The sequence below is a fragment of the Uncinocarpus reesii genome, genomic scaffold, assembly GCF_000003515.1.
Source record: "Uncinocarpus reesii 1704 scaffold_4 genomic scaffold, whole genome shotgun sequence".
NCBI lineage: Eukaryota > Fungi > Ascomycota > Eurotiomycetes > Onygenales > Onygenaceae > Uncinocarpus > Uncinocarpus reesii.
Window position 1 is genome coordinate 685,634 of NW_003052497.1, and position 21,721 is coordinate 707,354.

The window sequence follows — 21,721 nt, forward strand, 5'->3', positions numbered from 1 at the left end:
TGCTTATCACTATCTCCTTCCTGCTGGAAGGCACGATGAACGAGAAGCACTTTCCAGGCCTAACGAGCTTCGTCGATGCAAAAGCTCGGCTAAAAAAGATGCGGACCGCGCTGATGGACGGGACATGGTGAGATTCATGGAGCTCGTTGACTCCCCATTGTTAACTTTGAGCAAGCATTATTAACATCTTTCTTGTAGCATAGCCGCTTGTTAAGCACGGCTCTTTGAGAACTGTTTTGGCAGCAGCGCGGAATCCGGCTGTGGTGGATTGGTATCTGTGTGCAGCCTCGCATGGAAGCCAGACAGATTGCCTCCCTTGCCGTATTTCTCGCGTCGATAGTAATTGCAGCTGGCCTCGTTGCTTATAGCTGCGTGCTAGCCATCCAGGACCGTGCAGCACAGGCGGACGCTGAAATCGCGCCAGACGCTCACCATTCACGAAAGGTTGAAGGACCTCTAACCCGAAAGTGATCTGTATTGCGGCAGCCAACGGATCTTGGTACAGCGTGACCAGTACGTTGATGATGGCAAGAGGCCGTTTTCATTGATGGCACCAGTGTACAGTCACGCTCTTCGGCATATGCAAGTCATCCTCCCTCCCCGCCCCACGAAAGGCCCGCCGGGTGGCGTACGTGTTGTGAATTCTGTCTTTGGCGTCAAACCCTTTTCCGTTATATTCGCTGCTACGTTCCTTATCTTCGTTGTCGCCGTATCGTGCTGGAAATTCGGCGCGTTCTTTCGTTCATTCAGTCGACATAAAGTGATCGGGGGAGGAGAGAAGGCGGGAGTCCGGTATGCGAAAACGTGGTACGGTTGGGTACCGCTGGAAAGATATACCAAGCAACAACGATGGCGACGGGAGTTGCTGAAAAGGTTTCGGCGCTTGATCGCTTGGAGAACTTGTCATGCGGACTACAGCTGGGTGTGGTGGGACCCAGAGGGCACGAAAGTCAAAAAGCGTGTTGAGGATTGGCGGCCATTGCGTTGGATCCCGCCCTCGTTGGCCGATTATGCTTTTAGCCCGTTGCATTCGTTGCGAGATAAGCGGACGGACAACCAGCAAGTCAGGATTATCGAAAATGATAGAGCAACGAATTCGGCCTTGACTCCTGCACCAAGTTCGAACGGCGGTAAAGCGGTGCCTGATGAAATGCCAGATTTACCCGTTATAAAAAAGCGAGTCAAACGCCAACGAACACCCAAGGCTCCTCAAGCAAATGCACCCTCAATCAACGTTAATAGAGTTCGAGCTTCTGTCCAAACTGCTGAAATTGGACATAAAAGCGTATCGCCCGTCGCCAAACAAGCAACTGATTTCTCAAAATCTCATCCTCTATTCTATGACGCCAACAAACGCTGTATTTCGCTTCCACCCATAGGCGTCGATCGCACATTGAAGTCCGATTCGCCGAATTCCCTCGCCCGAAGATGTGCATCAGATGAGAAGCCACAAAGAAAGTCAAATTCCAACCATCGTTCCCGATCAAAGAAATCCGCAATCTCTCATAGATTTGTCCAGAGTAACTCTCGTTCCGGTGCCAGGAGACTCGTGATCAAGCCGGAACAGCCATCGTCATGGAGATATAAAGCCTGGGGAGCACGTATGCAACGAACAACCTTCCCAAATACACCTATCGATTTGCGCGGGCTAGCTGGCCGACCTGGGACTCCTTTACCAGAGACACTGAAAAGTTTGGCCTCAACAAGGACGGATTCAGACTATCGTAAATCGGCCGCGGAGCAACTAGGCAAGCGCGCTGCATCCGATTCTTCTTTTGGAAGTATATATCGTCGACCTGACTATGCCATCTTGCCTATATCGCACGATTCTACTTTGCATCCTAGGGGAAGAGGTCCGAGATATTTGAGATCGGACTACTTTCGCTCGTCGCTTCAGTATAGTCATGGAACCCAAAGAACAAATTCGGACCAAACACTGCGAGAGCCGGGCCCGGCTCTGGGGGATGCGACAAACTTACCGAAACCCCGTTCCTCCCGACCTTTTCCACAGAGACGCATTAGTAACCCAGAAGTCCGGTTGATTGACGACCTTGAAAGGAAGCTTGAATGGCTCTCGAGCGAAATGGATCCGGGCCGTAAATCAGGCCACTTTTCATTAGTCTATAACCACTGGCTGAATAGAGCTACATGGGTAGTCTACGACCCAGTCTCAAGAGTTCCCTGCGCAGAGAGGAGGCTTTACGGCGATCCGCGGCACAATTACCCTTATCCGAGCGGTAAAAATATATCTCGCAAAGAAAAATATCCTTCCTTGCGGAGAGGTAAAGCGCGGGCACCCAGACTGGATTCGTGGCGGTTAGCGGTGAATGCCGCTAGGAAGTCTAGTGGAGTTCGAGAATTCTTGAAAGCGGTGGAGTTGTTCGAAGGCTCTGCTGATGAACCGCCAGATGGAGCAATCGACACTGCGACCTGGATTCTGAGAAAGCCGCCACAGGGCTTTGAAATGTCGTCAAAGCAAAGGGAGGCTTATTTCGAGGGATGTGGCGGATGGTTCGAAAAATTAGAATATTGGCGAGATGTTCCAAGGGGCTATAGGGCACGAAAAGTCGTCTGTGAAGGACGCGCGAACCGAAGGAGGATTGCTGAGATTGGGAGACAGGTGGCTGGGAACTGCAAGAGAACTGCTAGCAAGATTGGGTCGCGTTTACCCCAGGCTCGCACGGCAAACCGTGATATCAGAATCTCGGGAAGGGTGACAAAATTAACCTGGCATCCATCTTCAAACTATCAGTCAGGAAAGAAAACAGTCCAAAATGTCCACCGATCTGGTTTAATTGGTCGCGGGCAGCCAACTTTGCCTTATGGCATTGGCAACAGTACTTCCATAACTGTCGCCGATTCAGTTAATTTATTTCTGAGGAATCGTGCTGTCCATTTTTTGGAAGGCCGTCGTGTTTTGCAGCCCCGAGACTAACTGGAATGAAAACTCAAAGCACTCCGCTGTGGTGATTCTTTCCCTTCTTTCAAGAATGGACTGGATTGCTGTGTGGCGCCAACTTTTAGAGCCGGATTAAGTATTTTGGGCATTCTTATATCGGTCAACAATTTCATTCGTTTTATCCAGGGTACATGACTGTTTGATAATTCAGAGCACGACAAACTTCAAAAACCATTCCCTAAACTCCAGCTTAACGCCCCAGTCTTATAATCAACAGAAAAGTATTTGTACATAGGTCGCATAGACCAGGTTAGTGCGGTCGATCCGGGAGTTGCGGCCATCGAGAAGCTTTATAGGTGCCGGATAAGTGAGGATAAAGGGAAGACAGAACTAAAAACCAGGAGGGTTGACTCTCTGGCTAACTCTTGTCCATTTTGGAAGCTCTGCAAAGGAGAAAAGAAAATTAGCACCCATTCAGCGCCGGCAGTAAAGCTCTTTTTCGTGCCCCGTCGAAGCGTTTTTGCCCGAGAGACTTTCCACATTTCATCATCAATAAGAGCAAAAGCATAGAGCAGCACGTACTGTGTATTCCCTTCCGATACTTCTTCTCCTTGCGGTCGAAAATCGTATACTTGTCCTTTGGCAACATCTCCTCCTCTCTCGGCATCTCCTTGTACCATCGCTCGACGGCCTTGGTGGTCACTCCGCCATTGCGCTTCAACGCGGCACTCACGGTGTCGACGACTTGATCAACGGCTCGTAGGCGCTTGCGTTGCCGGGCCTTTTGCATTGAGGAGAGGCGCCAGGGGATTTTCCTGAGGAGAAAAAGGCGGGTTAGTTTGGTGGGAATATTCTAGTAGGCACGGTGAGGGGGTTGTAAGGGTCAGAGGGAGGGACGGGGTACCATAGCAGACCTCCCATTACGGGAGAGGTTGGCTTGAACATTGCTGTGAGGAGGGAAATGGAGGAATGGCTATACGGCTGGCGATTGCATGTACGGAGGAAGCCTTGTGAGTGCCGGATCGTTGAAGTTCCAGGATGAATTTCAATGTGGTCCGTGCGTCGGGAGAAACTTTTGAGCGACAACATCGCAAAGGTCGCAACACCGGTCAAGAGAACGCAGCGATTCGGATTGCGCACGCCCATTCTGGTCAATCAAGGGCACGTTTTGATGCTTATCTAGCTAACTGTGCCTGTCTGGTCCATATACAGCCAAATGGAAAGCAACAGATGATATCGTCACCGATGCAGCTCAGCCATGGGACTTTGGAACAGCCCTCCTCCTTTTGGAGGTTCTGCTCTTCCATGACCATGTTCCAAGTCGCTGCATTGTGCCGTGGCTTTCTATACGCGCTTAATACTACTGAGGTGCATGGGCAGGAGGAGTTTCTGAAACTCCTGGAGGAAAGACGGGATCATACGTTGAGGACCCGGGGGTTGATAACTGGTAGGCTTTACTTTTTTGCGATTGAGTATTCAGTTGATTATCTTTGAACTTGAATCTGTACTATAACCATGGATCCGGTGCGCTAAGATGTGTTTTTGTGGACAGTTTCGAACCATATCAGCGTGTACGTAGATAAAGAATCGCGAATTGAATTCCTCGTCGGTTACATGAACTGAATGAGCAATGGCTGCAATATAGTATGGACGATCCCTTGATGTGGGGGACTGTACCGCTGCATAATCACTGGGGATATCAGTCATTCAACCGCAGATGGGCGTTTGGAAGCCATGATATCTGCTTCAGCAACAGGTGCGCAAACTGCCAGAATCGAGCATGACGGAAACCGTTGAATCTAATCAATGAATTGCTTTGGTCCCTTAGAGCCCTTTCCGCTTTCTTCACCCTGGGCCAAGTCCTTCCAACGCACAGGCTATACCACTCGTCCTATGGTGGGCTCTTCCAACCCACTGTTACCCAGGCAATCCGATTACTGTCGCGAGGTCCTTTCCCTACCAATCCCCATACCGCGCCAGGGGATATGCAACAATGGAGCTTTCAAAATGTCTGCGTCGACCCGTTCTCCGAAGTTGCAACGGCATACACTACCACAAGCCACGATTCCTACCTCGCACCGTCAGCGTACGCCTGCAATTCATATTCATGGGTACACATATTCCCAGAGGGTAAGATTCATCAGTCACCGCCCAAAACCATGCGATACTTCAAATGGGGCGTCTCCCGTTTGATCCTCGAAGCGTCAGACTGTCCTGACGTTGTTCCCATCTGGATCGAAGGCACAGATGAAGTGATGCATGAGAGCAGGGCGTTTCCACGGTTTCTTCCCCGCATAAACAAGAAGATTAGTGTCACATTTGGCCAAAGAGCGGATGCGGAGACCGTTTTTGGTGATTTGAGGAGACGCTGGCAGAAACTGAAGGCTGAAGCTGAAAAGGATGGGGAGCCGGCCCCACTGGGGGTACTCAACGAAGAGCTCATGTATGGGGAAAAAGCTGTGGCGTTACGTAAAGAATGTACAATGAGGGTTCGAGAACTGGTACTACAAGTGCGCCGCTCAAGGGGCCTCCCGGATGAAGATCCCAAAGCGAGTTTAGCAGAAACTTGGGCGTGGGAAGGCCCCAAAAGGGAGGGCAAAATGGATGACGACTCTTGGGTTCGAGATATTTGATTGTATGTATACTATATGTTCGTTTCTAAATAGACTTGTACATAGCTTGAAAGATTTTGATTCGACCATGTTTGAGCTCGCATTACAAATTGTTTGACTTGGATATGAAGGAGAAAGAATAAGCCAAAAACATGCCCGTCACACCCAGATCCGCCAAAACTAAACGCTTGATATTTTCGAACCGCCGTGGGTACCCAGGTTTCAACCTCTCTCCCCGCAACTCAGATCCACAGGGCGTGATACGAATCAAACAGCCTTGAATATCCGGGGATTTGAAATGATGGACTGCGGTTCCAATCAGCCGAATATCAGTGTGGCGAAAATTTCCAACTGGGACACCGTGGAAGCTTCTTTTCGACCCGTTTAAGCTTCAAGTCAAAAGAGAAGTCTCGCCCCCAGCTAGCAAAAACACTATTCAGTATGGTAGCATAGAAGTACGCCCTTTTCGTGTCTGGCAACAACAGGTGATGGTCAGTGACAAGAGATTGGATGGCATGGTGACTCCTAAAATCTAATTCCTACTTCGAGGAAAGCGCAGAAGAAGAACACGCCGGCTTTCAATGAGGCTTTACTTGGAGCCATTGGTTTCTAGCCGGATGGATGAGATGTGAGCTAGCCTGTAGTAAATTTAGTGTTATACGCGATCAACAACAGTTTAGTGATAACGACAAACGATACGCGTTAGTAGGAAGTAATGGGACCCAGAACCGTTGCAAATTCGTTTTCAGCGCATACGTATACGCTTTGGCGGACCAGACGGAAACCAGAACCGGGAAAATACAGTACAGCCTGCTTCATCTTCAAAATTAGTTTTCCCCTTTCTGTAAACATCGTGCTTTTCTTCACATTAGAAGGAGAACTTGGCCCTTCAGCTCAAGATTGATGGACAACTCAGAAAATACCATCCTTGAACATTCGCGACTACCTATGGCAGTAGCGGGGAGGTGAAGGCGACGAAGTGTTGGAATGTATACCAAAGGAGACATCAGTATACCAATATGATAATATTTCTCAAGTGAACGCTGCAATAAGAGCTGGAAGCGGTAGATTCTACGTAGTTGTCAACATTCCTTCAAACATTATGAATCACGAAGGAAAAAGTCGATATTAAACGAGTCAAATACTTTCTCTGAGCTCAAGGAATTTGGTCGTCAAATTGCCATCTAAACTTCATGAAAAGGCAAGCTCCTGGATTGCTTTATCCCGATGAAAATGTATATTATGAGATCGGGCCGATATTCGATTTCCACGGGCTCAATCATGACCATAACTTGGCTGGAAAGATCCGCTGGCGATAAGGAAATTGTGATTACCGTCGAAGTTTCAAGGACCCCTATCACCGTCACCAGATATGGCGAGTCAGGGAAAACCAGGGAGCACAGAGCAGTACCTCTTCAGACAATCCCAATCGGCGAACTTTTGGTCAACAAAACACCGGCGTCACCTGGTGATCCCATTCCTAGATATCTTGTTGATAGAGCCGACTGGCAAACAATATGACCTAGTCATCAATCGAGACGACCTAAAGAATTTGCATCAGGTCTGGATTTCTGTCGACCGTCTTGAGGACTAAATGTTTCCATTAGGGCATGTGGTTTGAGGCTACATTCAAGCTCAGGGTAGGGCGGGCACCCCAGCTTACAAATAGCCATTGATATTCGGTCATTAAAGAGTCGCAGGATTCACGAGCTTCACCACAAGACCACGTCCTTCAGGATCCTAGCTTTACAAGCAAGAGAGTTCGTCAACGCATCATCACCCCATCCGGAACCCGAGAAACTGCATTGACGATGGCCAGGACTGGACGGCAGAGCCGACATTTGCATGATGTTGCCACGCCAAGGCTGATTTGTGGATCGACATCCCCACAGCGCCTCCAGCGCTAGACCGAAGAGGAATGGTGGTGGAAACATGGAAGACGCCTGGAATCACTTTATTTTCCGACGCTCGGCTTGGCGAAAGTCTTGTGTCCACTGCAGGAGGCGGCATCCCGCCGAAAGGGCGCTCGGGATATCCATCAGCGACGCAGGGATGTGCCTGGACAGGAGATGATTTGTCTGAGGGCGTACCTTTGGCGACCATGGAATTTCCCTTTACTGGTTTTCGAACCTCGTTTCCTGTTTCCAGCGAAAACGGGCTTACTGGTGGGCGAACCATGGTAAATCCCACAGATCTGCCCGCGCCAACGGAGGGCCCGAAGCATTCTGTGTGCGCAACAGCGACAATCATCGGTCGGATCCTCCCACAGAGACCCATTCTCATTCGTTGGCTGTCGCTCACAAGGGATTCAACGTTCTCTCAACCTCGTTTCTTTGGTGGCTCATAGAAACTTTGTTGCCGTTCCCCTTGAGCCTGAGTTTCGAGATCAACCATACCCCACAACCTGGGGCTTTGCCCCCATAATCATGGGATTTTCTTCATAAAGCAAGCATCGTCCCCGATTCTGTGAGGGATTCTGGGATATCAGCCCATTCTCTCCAATATCCATCAATCGCTTTCTGCCCTTCTCTGACTACATCGTCGAATTTTGTCATCAGTGGGTATTTGCACCCTGCTGTAGCATAAATTCGTCGCGATGGGCTTTTCCGAAGAAAAGACCGCTGTCGATTCAGACACATCTCCAACTCTACCGCCCTTTGCGTCTAAAGATGAAGAAGTCGCATTGGATATTGATAGTGCCCCGGACGCACCAGGGTTCTGGACCCGGATGGGATGCACGCCCGAATCCTTCAAGAAACGGTCTCTCTCAGACAAACATAATCAACTGAATCAGACCTTGAAATCTCGCCATCTGCACATGATAGCAATCGGCGGAAGTATCGGCGCAGGCTTTTTTGTCGGCTCAGGCGGAGCGTTGTCAAAAGGTGGCCCTGCTAGTGTTGTCATCGACTTTGCAATTATTGGTGTCGTAAGGCCGCATTTGTGTCCCTTGATCGATTCCAACTGACCTCTTTCGCAGATGATTTTCAATGTCGTATTTGCCCTTGGAGAGTTATCCGTGATGTACCCCGTATCCGGCGGTTTCTATATATTCTCAACCAGATTCATCGACCCGTCGTGGGGTTTTGCCATGGGATATAACTATTTGCTGCAGTGGCTCGTTGTCCTACCCCTTGAACTCACCGTGGCCTCATTAACCATAAATTTTTGGAATGTTGATGTCAGTGTTGCTGTATGGATAACGGTTTTCCTGGTGGCTATCATTATCGTCAACATCTTTGGCGTCCTAGGGTTTGGAGAAGAAGAATTCTGGGCGAGCGCACTCAAACTGTCTGCAGTGGTCATATTCATGATAGTTGCAGTAGTTCTCGTGTGCGGAGGAGGCCCAAAGGATGGAATCTATTCTGAATATTGGGGAGCCAGGCTCTGGTACGACCCTGGTGCATTCCGAAATGGGTTTAGAGGTAAGCGCTCAGGCTTCAATTGCTTTTGGAAAACATCCAAATAAAAGACTAACATCACGAAAGGCTTTTGTTCCGTTTTCGTGACAGCTGCGTTTGCATTCTTCGGTACTGAGCTGGTTGGACTGGCAGCAGCTGAGAGTGCAACTCCTTTGAAGTCGCTTCCGTCAGCAATCAAACAAGTATTTTGGCGGATTATTTTGTTTTATATCCTTGGGCTTTTCTTCATCGGGCTTCTAGTCCGGTCTGATGATAGCCGCCTACTTGGTGCAAATCCTTTGATAGACACCAACGCCTCTCCTTTCGTCATCGCCGCCGTTGATGCTGGTCTTAAGGGCTATGACAGCTTTATGAATGTCATTATTCTCGTTTCCGTTTTTTCAATTGGAAACTCGGCAGTCTACGCAGGGTCTCGGACTTTGACAGCCATAGCCGAGCAAGGATATGCACCGCGCATCTTTTCATATGTTGATCGAGCTGGTCGGCCGCTTGTTTCGACTAGTACGATTATCGCATTCGGTGCTTTGGCATATGTCAACGTCACAGCAAGTGGTGTTGAAATTTTTGACTGGCTCCTTGCACTTTCTGGATTAACTGCGCTCTTCACCTGGGGAAGTGTAAGTCCCGTCTGGCCCAGAATTCCAATGCATCTACAAGTCCAATGTTAACGCATGACAACACGCAGATTTGCCTTGCTCACATTCGATTCCGCGCGGCCTGGGCCTACAACGGCCGTACCGTTGACGAGATTCCCTTTAAGGCTGCCTTTGGCGTTTGGGGATCTTGGGTTGGGTTAATTTTGGTTTTCCTCGTTCTCATTGCTCAGGTATTTATAGCAACCAATGTTCCCTACCGGTATATGCAACTAACTTGTGGCATACAGTTCTTTATTGCGATTTGCCCTGTTAGCGGTGGATATAACGATGTGAAGGGTTTCTTCAAATCGTACCTTGCATTGCCCGTCGTCTTATTTTTCTGGGCTTGCGGTTACGCTTGGAAGCGGAAAGGATGGCTGAGACTCGACGAAATCGATATCGATACAGGCCGAAGAGAGATCGACTGGGCCGCCCAAAATATGGTTATAGAGAAGAGAAGGAACGCTCCGTTTCTCAAACGCCTCTATTATAAATTATTTTAGACAAATTTGCTGCGTCCTGTTAAAACAATCAGCGATCGATCGACTCAATCCTGTAGCAACTAAATCCAGTTACTTTAGCAATTATGAATGCATTTCAACTAGTTATATACACATCGAAAGCTAGAAGGAAGTTTGCAGTTACCGAGGGATCACACCGAATGCGAATTATCGGACCGGTTCATCAACGCCGGTTTCGGGCTTGGCGATTGATATCAAGTATGAATTGCAGCGCACGGGAGGCCGCTCAAGTTCAAACGGTGAATCACCGACAGGCATGACTGATGTGTGAGTCAAGAGTGAGTCGTGGCTTCAGCTGGTGACTGTTGAGTCCGAGATGCGGGGATTGAGTTTCTGCAGGGGCGTTGGGATGAGTCAGCGGCTGGTCGCCACTCTTGGTGATATAAAAAGAGAACGCATCTCGACGGCAGCTTATTGCCCTGTAAACTCCTGAATGCCGCCCCTTCGATTCCAAGCTCTTCATGCCCAGAAAGCATCAGAAATATCAGTTCCTTAAACCAGAAGCTCCTGTTCACCATTCCCTATCATCCAGATCCGGGAATGATGGTCGTCGCCGGGAGGAACGGTCCGTCAATGACCTCATTCAACACCTCCGACAGACGCAGCTTTCAAAGGCCCAAAATGTTGCTAGAGTGGCAGAGATCAGAGCACAATCTGTGCATCCTTCGATAAGGAATATCTTGGACTTGCCTGAGACACCACCTCCTCGCCCACGGTTCGGTTTCAGGCCGCAGCTAGGAAGCAGAAGGCTGAGACGGACGCCTGGACCTGCAGCACCTCAGAGTTGGCTATCTTCGCCTTCAATTACCGGAAGGACTTCAAGTGATGATAGCGAGTCCCGTAAACTTGACGGCAAGTTTCAACGCCGTCTAAACCAACTGCCCGGAGTAAGATTTCCTCCGGAGCGATCCTTTCAGCATATTATATTGAAAGCGATGGCCCGTAATTGGGATTGGCACCTTCGTTACGACGGCATATTTCTGTCCGAACTGCCAACGCACGTCAGGCAGTTGTTACTCAGTTACATCGCGGTCTATGCCGACTATGAATCCATGGGATTGCAGATGCAAGGCTTGAAGCCACTTTTCATGGATAAAACTCCTGATGGTGAAGCAGAATATTATCCAGATGTGATACGCCTCGATTTGTGCGGCGCAATTGGTAATTGGATTAGCTTGAAGCAACTCGCCCGTGAACTCAAAAGTGAATTACCCCCGTCCACCCAACACGACGGACATGTTCCTGTTTCTTGGGAAACGGAGGAGACTGGTGAAACTAGTTTGAGCCGGCATGGCGCCATCAGTCGCCAATCATTTGTTCCTCGATTTGAGAACCTCAGATATCTGTCCCTTGCACACCCAGCACCAGAAGCAGCGAATTGGGGATCCCTTCTCCATCTGCTTTCTCATTTAGCAACCCTAACGCATTTGTCCCTCGGGCATTGGCCCACCCCTACCTTGGCTGTTGGGGCGACGGCCAAACGTGGTTCTCCGCTACCCTCTGAACGATATTTGGAATCGCCAAATATAAATCTATCCGAAGCTGCGCTAGTGCTAGGTAAACTTTCTCGGTTAACCTATTGTCTTCAATGGCTGGATCTCGAAGGCTGCACCGATTGGTTTCCTGCACTCTGCTGGGAAAGTAGGCATAGGGACAAAGCCAACTCGCCTTTGGGCCCTGAGTGGAATGGGTCATGGCGTGGGGTAACATGGTTGAGCCTGGACCCGGGGTTCATAGAGCATGGTTCAGAAACGGATTCCGATGACATTGGCACTGCCGGATCAGATCGATTCTCTATGTTGGGCTCTGGTAATCGGCGGGGATTAGAGGCGCTTGCTTTTGATGCGCCTGAGCGGACTATGCGAGCAGCCAGACTCCTTTCCCAAAAGAAAACCTGGGACCAATGCTTGACGGAGACCAAAGCCATTGGGAAACGCATCCAGAAACTCAGATCCCGGTGCCAAAGGGAAGTGGATTGAGATTTTTGTTAGAGATGAAAATCCAGTTCTGAAAAGTTGCGCCGGAATATAGCCTTTAATCTAATATGTAATTCTACATACCCTTGAGAGTATAATTATCTGTACAGAGTGAAAAGGGATTACCCCAAGAGTATATAAGATGGTCTGGAGACTTTGAAAATACTGTTCATGACTGGCGGCTCACTAAAGATTAACTATATACTATTTACTTTTGAAAGTCTTCAGTGGATCGACTTTTCTACCACCCCCTCCGCGCCCACCTCTCTTGCCGCCTTTCCCCCTCATTCGATTCCTATCCCTGGCCTTCCTTATCCGATTCTCGTTTGTCTTTTTCAATCCTACGAATCCAACATCCCCACTGGTGAGACCAGCCTTTCCCTTCGCCGGCATCAGGTATTCCGGCACGTGTTTCAAATGCGCCTGTACACGAGCTGGTCTAAGTTCACCATCATGCCGAAGCTGGCGCAGCTCTTCTGGGTTCTCTTCAAAATGTCTTTTCAGCTTTTCGCTTTTCAAAAGCTCCTGCTTAATCTCTTTGGCACGAGCCTCTTGGACCGCCACGCGGGTCACGGCGCGCAGTGCATCAGTCATCCGGTACCGGAAGGCATCGATTTGCTTTGTATCAAAGTTGTAAGGCTTAACTTCTCGTCCAAGTTTGGCTTGGCGTTTAACGATTTTGGCGAGGACGGTCTCGTCGTGTTTAGCGGTTGGAAAGCTTGTTGGCTTATGTTTGCCGTATAGCTCTGAAGGCACAATGAATGATAGAGCCATGCCAGTTTTACCCGCGCGTCCAGTCCGGCCAATCCGGTGAGTGTAGGATTTAGCCGTGGTGGGAAGGTCAAAGTTAAGGACGCATGCGACATCCTGAAAATCGATTCCCCTAGAGATCCCATAGTCTTTCTCTTTGGAAGACTTTTTGCGTTTCTTTACCGGAGGCCGGTCAACCTCCTCATCCTCGCTGAGGCCTTTTTGGGCCTCATCCGCCGAATTTTGTGCTTCTCGGTTCGAATCCTTAGGCTGCTTCCTAGGTACCTCTCCCACAACTTCTTGGTCATCAGCGGCAATAATGATGTCGTATACACCTTTGTTGAATTCCTGAACCACATGAATTCGAGAGTTGACGGGTAATTCCGAATTGAGGACGCAACTTTTGATACCAAACTGTTCTAAAAAGAGCTTGAGACGATAGGAGCGGTCAACATCCCCAACAAATATGATGCATTTGCCCTTGACAAGCTGCAATTTGAATATGACGTAGGTTAAGAGAAACTTTTCGTCTTCCGCACATCTAAACGAGCCGGTTAGCTAGGGTCATACAGCAAGCGAATTATTCAAAACAGTGTGCCTACATACTTGACCGCAAATTGGCTAATGCCGGCCCCTTCGTCTTCAGCTTCTTCCAGTTTTAACGTCACAGGACTTCTACAGAACAAGCCCTTCAACGTGTCAACCTCGGAGGTAAGAGTCGCACTCATCAACAATGTTTGAACGCCACGGGGAATAGATTTAGCTAGGTGTTGCATATCTTGTTCATACCCGTAAGAAAGAACAAGGTCGGCCTCGTCGATTACCAGGTGCGTCAAGTTGTCTAGCGCCAGTGAAGAGTTGTTCGCGTTTACGACAGCTCTCGCTGGTGTGGAGACGACGATATCGGGCAGATCCGCAAGTATTGCTCGCTGAACAGCGTCTGAAACCTTTTGCGTAAGGTTTGCGGTTTGTAGGTCCTTCCCACAATAGGAAGAAAAAGAGAGAATTGTGTCGTGAACCTGCTCTGCTAGCTCTCGAGTCGGAACGAGGATCAGCGCCGAGGTTGACTTCTGGGTCGGGTTGGCCTAGATATGTTACTCAGCAAGATATGATGGCGTTGTAAATGTCCATTAATTCATACAATTTTCTTATGTAGTATTGACTGTAAAACTGGAAGCAGGTACGCAGCTGTTTTTCCGGAGCCTGTTTTCGCACGAGCTTCAATTATATTAGATAAAACGCTTTATATTCGGAGTTTAAAACTATCGCTTACCCAGCACGTCCTTTCCGCTTAACGCCAATGGAATGGCCTCCGCCTGAACTAACGTTGGCTTTGTAAATTTCTGCTTCGTTAAGGCCTGCAGCAAACGAGGGTCCAACTGAAGGGCCTCGAAGCTTTGTTGCACAGCTCTCGATTGCTCCGCACCTTCAGGTGTTGGGACATTGTTGGCATCTAGCTTGCGCTTCATATTTGACGGGTTTGCTTTGGTTTCGGTATCCAGACGTTAAGGCCAGACGCAGAATTCCGTGGGCTGAAGATCAATTCATCTCGAGCTGCACTTTTTTTGAGAGTCGTGCCAAGGATTCCGGGCCATCAAAGCTCCGAGATTAGTTACATAAGCTACCGGACCGCAATACCCAAACTCCGACATTTCGAGATAAGAGTCACATCTTATGCCTTTGCATGCGCTTGGAAGATACTATCAGCTTGCTATTTCTCTGTACTCTGTATGGCCATATGGTTTGTCTACCCTCCAAGGTCCCTTTGTATTCACTTTTCCACACTCCCATCTCAAGTACCTGCAAAATTTGCCCAGTGATGCTCACTTCCAGTGTTAACAGGGAAACCGTACAGCAGACTTCAGCTATTCTCTCCAGAACCAGATCCGATACACACCAATAGTTACCCTTTTGTGCGACGCATTATCTGAACTGCAAAATCAGTCTTAGAACATCCACAGCCTCAACATGAAAGCCTACAGCTGAAGCTGAGACTTCCGACCAGTCTTGAGACTCATTCTCGAGGAATCAACGTCGGTCAAAATTTCGAAAAGAATAAAAGGGTTCTAAACAGACGCTATCGCATTACCTGAGTAAATCCACCTTGAGAAACGACAAGGTGAAGAACACAGGAAGTTCAATTTCATCGCCAAAAGTCTCAGAAGTAGGAAACCCGAAGTGCATGTGCACATTTCGGAAACGTATGATAAGTACGGATTTATGAAGGGGCTGATTTCCTTCAAACCCATGAACGTATGTCACGACAAACCCGATAGCTAAAGGCTCTGGCTGCCAGGGCACCATTACCAGTCAAGAATGTTCTTCACATATTGCTTCAAATCTCCCATTGACTCCGGACTAATGAAGCCTACTGCCTTGACTTTGATATTATACTCAACGGTGTGGATTTTATCCAGATGCACGACGGAAGACGAATCCAACCGTTCCGTCAGGGCGGCAGGATCAACCATCAACGGTCGTTTCATGAGCCCATACTTGTTTTGCTTTTCAGTCGGGTCGGTACCTCGCATGTGAATCAACACATGTGCATCTTTCCTGATCCCTGGCTTGGAAGCCCCTCGTTTTTGGTACGTATGGACTGGTCTTCATATAGACTAGTTAAGCCTGCTTTTCAAACAAAAAGCCGGGGGTGTATCTTACACGCATAAACAGGAATCCTTGTTTTGTTTAATCACAACCATCCGACGGATAGTGCAGTAGGCCTTTTCGTGGAACAACGTCGTGAAGGTCGAAGACGAAGATGCTGTGCTGGCAGTACTACCAGCGGTTTCATGCCAGACAACTAAGAACACCTAAGGCACCGAGTTAAGTGTTTGCACACCGCAATATTCAAGTCTTGGGATGGGAAAGATACCCTGCCACGCTCGAAAAACTTATATGGGCGATCTTGCACTTGGAAGTCTTACTATTGTCAGATTCCGCGCCTATGTACTACCAAGCAAAAAAGACCGACCTTGGTCCAGTGGGCTCAAACTGTTCCTGTTCCGGACTGACCTCGTTGTGCCCTGGGCTTGAAATCCAGTGGGATCCTCTTGAATTCATTAAATCTGTCAGTCTATTGCTGTACCTTCCAGTCCAGGTATCAAACCCAAAACTCACGGTTCCGACCTTGCGACGCGGCTTGATTTATGCCATGGGCTATGGGAGCGAGTTCGCTGTGGATAGGGGCGTTTTCATTGTTATGGATAATGTCACTCCTTGGAATGGTGCTCTGCAGGTGGTTTGCTGGTGGTGCTAACTGCGTAGCAGCTGCTGTATAGCCACCATACCCGAAATAAGCGGTCGTCTGGTAGGACTGGTGTGCATACGTATTGGGTTCATCCCCTGCGTACCTGGGCATCTTAGCGTGCATCCATTAGGGTAGACGCATGCCACATCGGTCACCTGGATTTGATCTACTGCGGCGACACGGTTCAAGTTTTGGGACTTGGAACAAGCTGGTCACTTACTGGCTTTGCGGCTCTGGAAACCCTGATCCTGCCGAGAAAGGATTGTTTTGGTTCGGTCTTGTTGAAGACCAAGCACTCATGCTAGAATATTCGCGCGACTGATTTTGCAGTCGATCGTCCGCATACGAAGGTGTTGGATTAAACGCTCGATCGTTCCAAGTCGTTCTACACAGCATTAGCCCTACCTGAGGAAAGGCGATGAGCTATTCGGCCTGACCTGGGGTCCTGGTCTCCGCTTTGATGGTGCGATTGATAGTGGCTGGGATATCCCATAGACTCGGGCGAGTCTGGTCAAAATCAATAAGGATATTGCAGTATCATATCATTCAACCTTACTGTGGTATAGGTGATATTCATCTCTCCGAATCGATGTGTGATCGCGCCTTCGAGACATGCCGAAGGCAATCAAGTAAATTTAAATCAAAGACCTGCTAAAGCCTTCGAATCGCGGCTAGTTGCTAATTCAGCTAGTTACCAATCTGATCGTTACGGAAACACTCTAATGGCGCTCTACATCTATTTGTACCAGCGCTCGGATTGCGGCTCCGCGACTCGGCTTTTCGACCTATTTTCCTCGCGTCGACAGTTCCTCACACGCTGGTCCACGTTTCAATGCCATATCATGGTTGGCAGCCTCCGGAATCAGACTTGCCAATCACAAACGGGGAAATGGCGCTAGGATCCGGTCACTCCATGGGGTTTCAGCGGCTGTATCGCTGAACCTGCCGGATGGATGCTACGCAAGAGCGGACCACGCATGTATTTGTCCAATAACGCGCATAAGACAGATCGCCGGACTGATCTTCGAGATCTTTTGGGTCTCACCGTTTCTTAATATTGGCATGTGCTGCTTGTTTCCTCATCGATCCTGCAATGGGTGTTCATCGACTCGACGCACCGTGCATTTCAGCCACTCGTCACAACTGAGTACAATAATTATTACCCAATACATATGATTACCTTACTCGTATTGCTGCCGTATCGTCATTTACACGGACAGACTGTTTTTCCATATGACACCACGCTGGCACTTCAAATCTCGTGAAAGGTCGCATACGCCGTTTCCTTCCTTCATCGTCGAATGTCATGATAGCAGCGATGGCTCGTGCCAGGGCTTTGTCGCTTGACGATAGTGTATGTCGAAAGGCTTCCGTGGACCATCTTCTTTTACTAACTAGTCGTAGTCCCTGCGGTATTCAGACTCCTTAATCAGTGACTTCCAATTCAGCAGCGTCAATTCCTGCCGCCGCTCCCTCTCTGAGCCAAGTCTTCGAAGTGCTCCGATAGATTATGACTTCAAATCCTCTCTCTCCGTTCAAGATGCTGTATCCCACACGTCGGAGTCGATCAATTTATCTCAAAGCTTTCCGGAAACTCCATCGCCGGTACTTAAACCCCTACCTGTCTTCGAACGAAGTCTCAGGACTCAACCTGCCAAGAAGGATGAAGGACTTCGTGCATTTTGTGAAAGGTTTACGACGAAACAGGTCAATGTTGAGGGAATTCGCATGAGAGCGCGCGAACGTCGAATGGAACTTCGATATAAACGTGATGCGGTGGTGGATCTAGAGATGGAATTTATGAAAAAATTGAACCAATTACTTATTGACGTCAGAAACAACACCAACACCGCAAACCCCGATCCTACGCTACTAAATACCTTTGAGCAATATCAGAATGCCAGAAATGATTATTCTTCTTTAGAGGATGAATACGACCGGCTGGAGGACCAGTTGGATAAAGAAGAGTTTGAACTAGGAGGGGTTGTCAATAATCTCAAACAGGTAGTGGATGGAGGCATAACTATGGGAGACCTCGTCGATGAACCGACAACGGGCCTTGGTGCAGCTGTGCCAAAAGTGAACCATCCTCTGGTCGCCCAGTACTTTATTCGGACTGGAGATGTAGCCTTATTGAACGAAGAACTTTGGAATCTTCGCGCTGAATATGGCATGGTGCTGGAAGATCAAGATTTTAAACACAAGTACGGGATGTCTGTGGTGGACTATAATGCTCTGGACTTGTTGGCAAATTTTGAACAATATGTGAAGGAAATACTCGATGACCTTGCTACAGCAGAGAATGACGTTCAACTATTGAAATCTCAGTGCGACGAGCAGGGCTTACTTGAAGATTCTCGAGAGTCGTCAAAGCCTCGTGCAAGCCTACTTGAAACAATAAAGGATCCTCCTCACATGAAATGGGACGAAAAAAGCCCTTCATTTTTTGAAGAAAATCGGGCCAGAGAAACATTTGTCCGTGACAAAATTAGCATGACAGACTACATCGATAAGTGGCTTCTTCATCAACTTTTTCATTCGACGCTTGACCGGCTAAGAACAACCCCAGAATTAAAGGAGTTTCCCTACCTCAGACCGGGGGATTGGGATACTAGTAACCGAGTAAATATTACACCAACTGGCCCCTCTGGAGTGCCTAGTTCCCATCTCTACATGGCTACATCGACAAATGATATAGGGAAAGTCATGAGCGGCCTTTCACCGGACAATCTCGATTCTTGCCTCCAAACTCCAAAACTTGAGCCAATCAATCCTATCCTGACAGAACCCTGTGGTATCTCGTCTTTCCAACCCTCTAAACAACCTTCGATAGATGATTCGGCAAAATTCGATCGGTGGTTCCGAGACAATATTGACTGTTGAGCAGCCACTCGACGTTATCAATCTCGATCACGACGATAACGCAATTACTACGTTTAAAGCTACATGACTTTTTTCCACCCCTTTTCTTTCTTTTCTCCTATGAGGTTGTATGTTTTACGTTTACTTTGAGCGGCGGAAATAAGGCTGGCGTTCAAAACCGATAGACTTTTAAATATGGATACCCCCTTGAGGTTAAGTTATGGGTTGAATTCTGGGTTACTCTTGTCAATCTCTTTTTGGACTTGCATGCAAAGCCATGCCTGTGCTCCTGGTTAAAATATCTTCTCTGTCAATGATAAAGGGCGCAAAATTACGCGGTATTTCTTATAGAATTAACTGGAGAAGCATATTCCTTCCAGCTTCATTCATGTTTGCCAATATTCTCCTAGAAACTAGGATCGAGTCATCTGCCTGCAGTGCCCGCCTATCCCTCCTTGCACCGGCTGCTATGGCCAATCTTTAGCCGATTTTACTGGGTCTCCTGGGTCGTGTGATCAACGATGCTGCACACCATCAAACTGCTCAGATTCTCTGTACCCTGCAATATCCGCGAACCTATCCTGGATATGACAACGGGATTTTACTGATTGATATCTTGGGTGACTTCAGCCCTTCGTAGTCGTGTTTTGTCGAAAGCTTCAATCATTTTCAAAGCTACCTCCATATGGAATAAATCATGTTGGGGATCTATATTCTGTACCGTAATAGTTACAGCTCCCTTGGGATCAAAGGATTGCCATCAACGCGAAAACCCTATGCTAACTTGCCATGATTGAACATCGTCTTTTTCCACCTACATACTCTGTAACACATGAATCTCCTGAAAACCTGTACGGGCTGTGTCACATACCCCTTATTAACCCGTAAATTATTTCCATACATGCATAATTAAGTTACCACCATGATACGAATTCCATACAATACGTCCAAGGTAACTACCGTACCGCGCGGGTAACCCCACAGGCTTAACCGTTGGAATGGCTTTAGTTCCCGCCTTGGCGATTGATAACGCGAGCCACCCGAATTCGGCTCCTCCGAAGAAACCGACCCGGGATTTCTTAGTCGCCTGCCGATTCCTCGCTGGTGCATGGCAAATACTAGATACGCCGCAAGGGGAAGGTGGGAACTACAAGATCTGCCGGAAAAACGCAACGTTGAACTAAAACTTTCTCAGGAGAAACAATATATTCCACACGATGGACTGTACAGGAAATACATACATGCAAGATACCTAGCAATTCGGTAGTCAATTTCGTCACTATGCGTTAAATTCCAGATTCCAGCCAAACCACCTCACATACACCCAAAAGAGCCCTAAACAGGAAAAAAAAAGGAAATCATAAAAGCAATCCCCCAACGACAGTAACCTCAAGACAGACGACTATCATAATCATCCCCCTCGCTGTCACTCAAACTATCTCGCCTCCCTCTCCCACCCCCACCAGCGCGTCTATAGCCCTTCTTCAACTCAGGAAGGGGATGGTGATAAGTTTTGGTACCATTACCCGAGCCCTCGAGCTGATCGTAGGTGTACTCCGACGCACTGATCGAAGACATATCCAATGGCGTCGTATATCCACCCGGAATGGCCGAGCGATCACGTCTACGCGAGCCATCCTGCCTCGAGCGAGTGTTGGCACTAGGTCGCGGGCCGCGTGGACGTTGAGAGTTTCTGGAGCGACTGTGTCGGCTCTCTTGCCGGTGAGCAGAGTCGCGAAGTGGATGTTCTTCAGTGATATTGCTGATCGTATCTTCAGCGCCGGCAGTGAACGAAAATCCAGAGACGTTCCTGTTTCCTGAGAGTCTCTCGGTCACGGGTGGATCGTAGCGTGTTTCGGTCTCCATATGAGTCTCGCCCATTTCACTCTGGGTCCATTCACTTCTTTGCTCGAGAGTACCCGTGTATTCTGTACCATGGTATGTACCATCTGGTTCTCGATTAATTCCCCCCACTGTCGCTGGCTTCTCATGGCGATAGGCACGCATGTCCTCATCATGACCCCCTTCCCAAGCCTCCTCCTTCCGTTTCCTCAGCAACTTCTGTTTGGCAGTTTCCTTCAACCGCTTTCCGCGACTTACTTTCTCCGTAGCCACAGTCGCTGTATCCACAGTCGTTGCCTGCTCGTCATAATCACTGTATCCTCTTCCAACAACACTTCCCCCACCTAGAACCGTGCTCTTTGTGGCGTTTGAAAGCGTGCGTCCATCTGGACCCTTCCGACGTAAAACTGTAGATTTATAGTCATCCCAATCACCCTTGCGCCAAACAAACCCTCCGTTTCTCGCCCAGAAAAAGAACCATATTGCTGCAAGCACAAAAGCAGCTCCAATAATCGCGAATAATGCGAGGAGGCCCTGCATATTAATATCGTGTGGGTCGACCGCTCCTTGACCAGGGTGGAATTCGGTTTTCTCGTTGGATCTGGCGGTGAGAACTCGTGAGATCTCCATTGGCGAGGAAGCTGTCACGGCGACTTCATGGGCGAGATCAAGGTTAGGAAGTGGCTGGGCGTGTCGCTTAGGTGCAAGTTGAGTGAGAGTCTCGAGTAATTTCCCGCGCAGCGCTGTTGAACGCCGCTCGACGTGTGCTTGCAATGATGTTGGCGGCATGGTTGCGACAGTTGCCTCTGGTCAAAGAAGCTAGATGGCGAGCTGAGTTGAGGCTCCCCTTATCAGAGCAAGGGTCAAAAGAATGGAACTGCCCCTCCCATCCACCGCCAAATATAAACGCGCAATTCAAGGAGCTTTAGAACCGTAGTCCCTATTTTATCAT

At 48.5% G+C, this 21,721-nt stretch overlaps 8 protein-coding genes across 8 annotated transcripts; 4 read left to right on the top strand and 4 right to left on the bottom strand.

The window, feature by feature from the left end:
- Window positions 1–35: 35 nt before the first annotated feature.
- UREG_06343 (uncharacterized protein) lies at window positions 36–2,935 on the top strand (the record flags this gene model as incomplete). Its single annotated transcript, XM_002583330.1, is given in 3 exon segments — window positions 36–127; window positions 369–467; window positions 487–2,935. The coding sequence occupies 3 exon segments, from the start codon at window positions 36–38 to the stop codon at window positions 2,933–2,935; spliced, it is 2,640 nt and encodes an 879-aa protein (XP_002583376.1).
- Window positions 2,936–3,289: 354 nt separating this feature from the next.
- Window positions 3,290–3,844, bottom strand: UREG_06344 (uncharacterized protein; the record flags this gene model as incomplete). Its single annotated transcript, XM_002583331.1, has 3 exons — window positions 3,290–3,342; window positions 3,482–3,714; window positions 3,804–3,844. 3 exons carry the CDS (start codon window positions 3,842–3,844, stop codon window positions 3,290–3,292), a joined length of 327 nt encoding a protein of 108 aa, XP_002583377.1.
- Window positions 3,845–4,210: 366 nt separating this feature from the next.
- UREG_06345 (uncharacterized protein) lies at window positions 4,211–5,532 on the top strand (the record flags this gene model as incomplete). Its single annotated transcript, XM_002583332.1, has 4 exons — window positions 4,211–4,346; window positions 4,452–4,470; window positions 4,545–4,655; window positions 4,728–5,532. 4 exons carry the CDS (start codon window positions 4,211–4,213, stop codon window positions 5,530–5,532), a joined length of 1,071 nt encoding a protein of 356 aa, XP_002583378.1.
- A 2,575-nt stretch (window positions 5,533–8,107) lies between these two features.
- UREG_06346 (amino-acid permease inda1) lies at window positions 8,108–10,071 on the top strand (the record flags this gene model as incomplete). Its single annotated transcript, XM_002583333.1, has 5 exons — window positions 8,108–8,440; window positions 8,492–8,936; window positions 9,000–9,550; window positions 9,619–9,759; window positions 9,817–10,071. The coding sequence occupies 5 exons, from the start codon at window positions 8,108–8,110 to the stop codon at window positions 10,069–10,071; spliced, it is 1,725 nt and encodes a 574-aa protein (XP_002583379.1).
- A 2,198-nt stretch (window positions 10,072–12,269) lies between these two features.
- Window positions 12,270–14,284, bottom strand: UREG_06347 (ATP-dependent helicase; the record flags this gene model as incomplete). Its single annotated transcript, XM_002583334.1, has 4 exons — window positions 12,270–13,356; window positions 13,422–13,900; window positions 13,957–14,018; window positions 14,089–14,284. 4 exons carry the CDS (start codon window positions 14,282–14,284, stop codon window positions 12,270–12,272), a joined length of 1,824 nt encoding a protein of 607 aa, XP_002583380.1.
- Window positions 14,285–15,118: 834 nt separating this feature from the next.
- Window positions 15,119–16,679, bottom strand: UREG_06348 (uncharacterized protein; the record flags this gene model as incomplete). Its single annotated transcript, XM_002583335.1, has 7 exons — window positions 15,119–15,419; window positions 15,477–15,628; window positions 15,831–15,883; window positions 15,936–16,168; window positions 16,286–16,450; window positions 16,503–16,572; window positions 16,622–16,679. 7 exons carry the CDS (start codon window positions 16,677–16,679, stop codon window positions 15,119–15,121), a joined length of 1,032 nt encoding a protein of 343 aa, XP_002583381.1.
- Window positions 16,680–17,383: 704 nt separating this feature from the next.
- Window positions 17,384–18,948, top strand: UREG_06349 (uncharacterized protein; the record flags this gene model as incomplete). The annotated part of the gene is made up of 2 exons (XM_002583336.1): window positions 17,384–17,419; window positions 17,470–18,948. The coding sequence occupies 2 exons, from the start codon at window positions 17,384–17,386 to the stop codon at window positions 18,946–18,948; spliced, it is 1,515 nt and encodes a 504-aa protein (XP_002583382.1).
- A 1,368-nt stretch (window positions 18,949–20,316) lies between these two features.
- On the bottom strand, window positions 20,317–21,558 carry UREG_06350 (uncharacterized protein; the record flags this gene model as incomplete). Its single annotated transcript, XM_002583337.1, has 1 exon — window positions 20,317–21,558. The coding sequence occupies one exon, from the start codon at window positions 21,556–21,558 to the stop codon at window positions 20,317–20,319; it is 1,242 nt and encodes a 413-aa protein (XP_002583383.1).
- Between the last annotated feature and the right edge of the window lie 163 nt (window positions 21,559–21,721).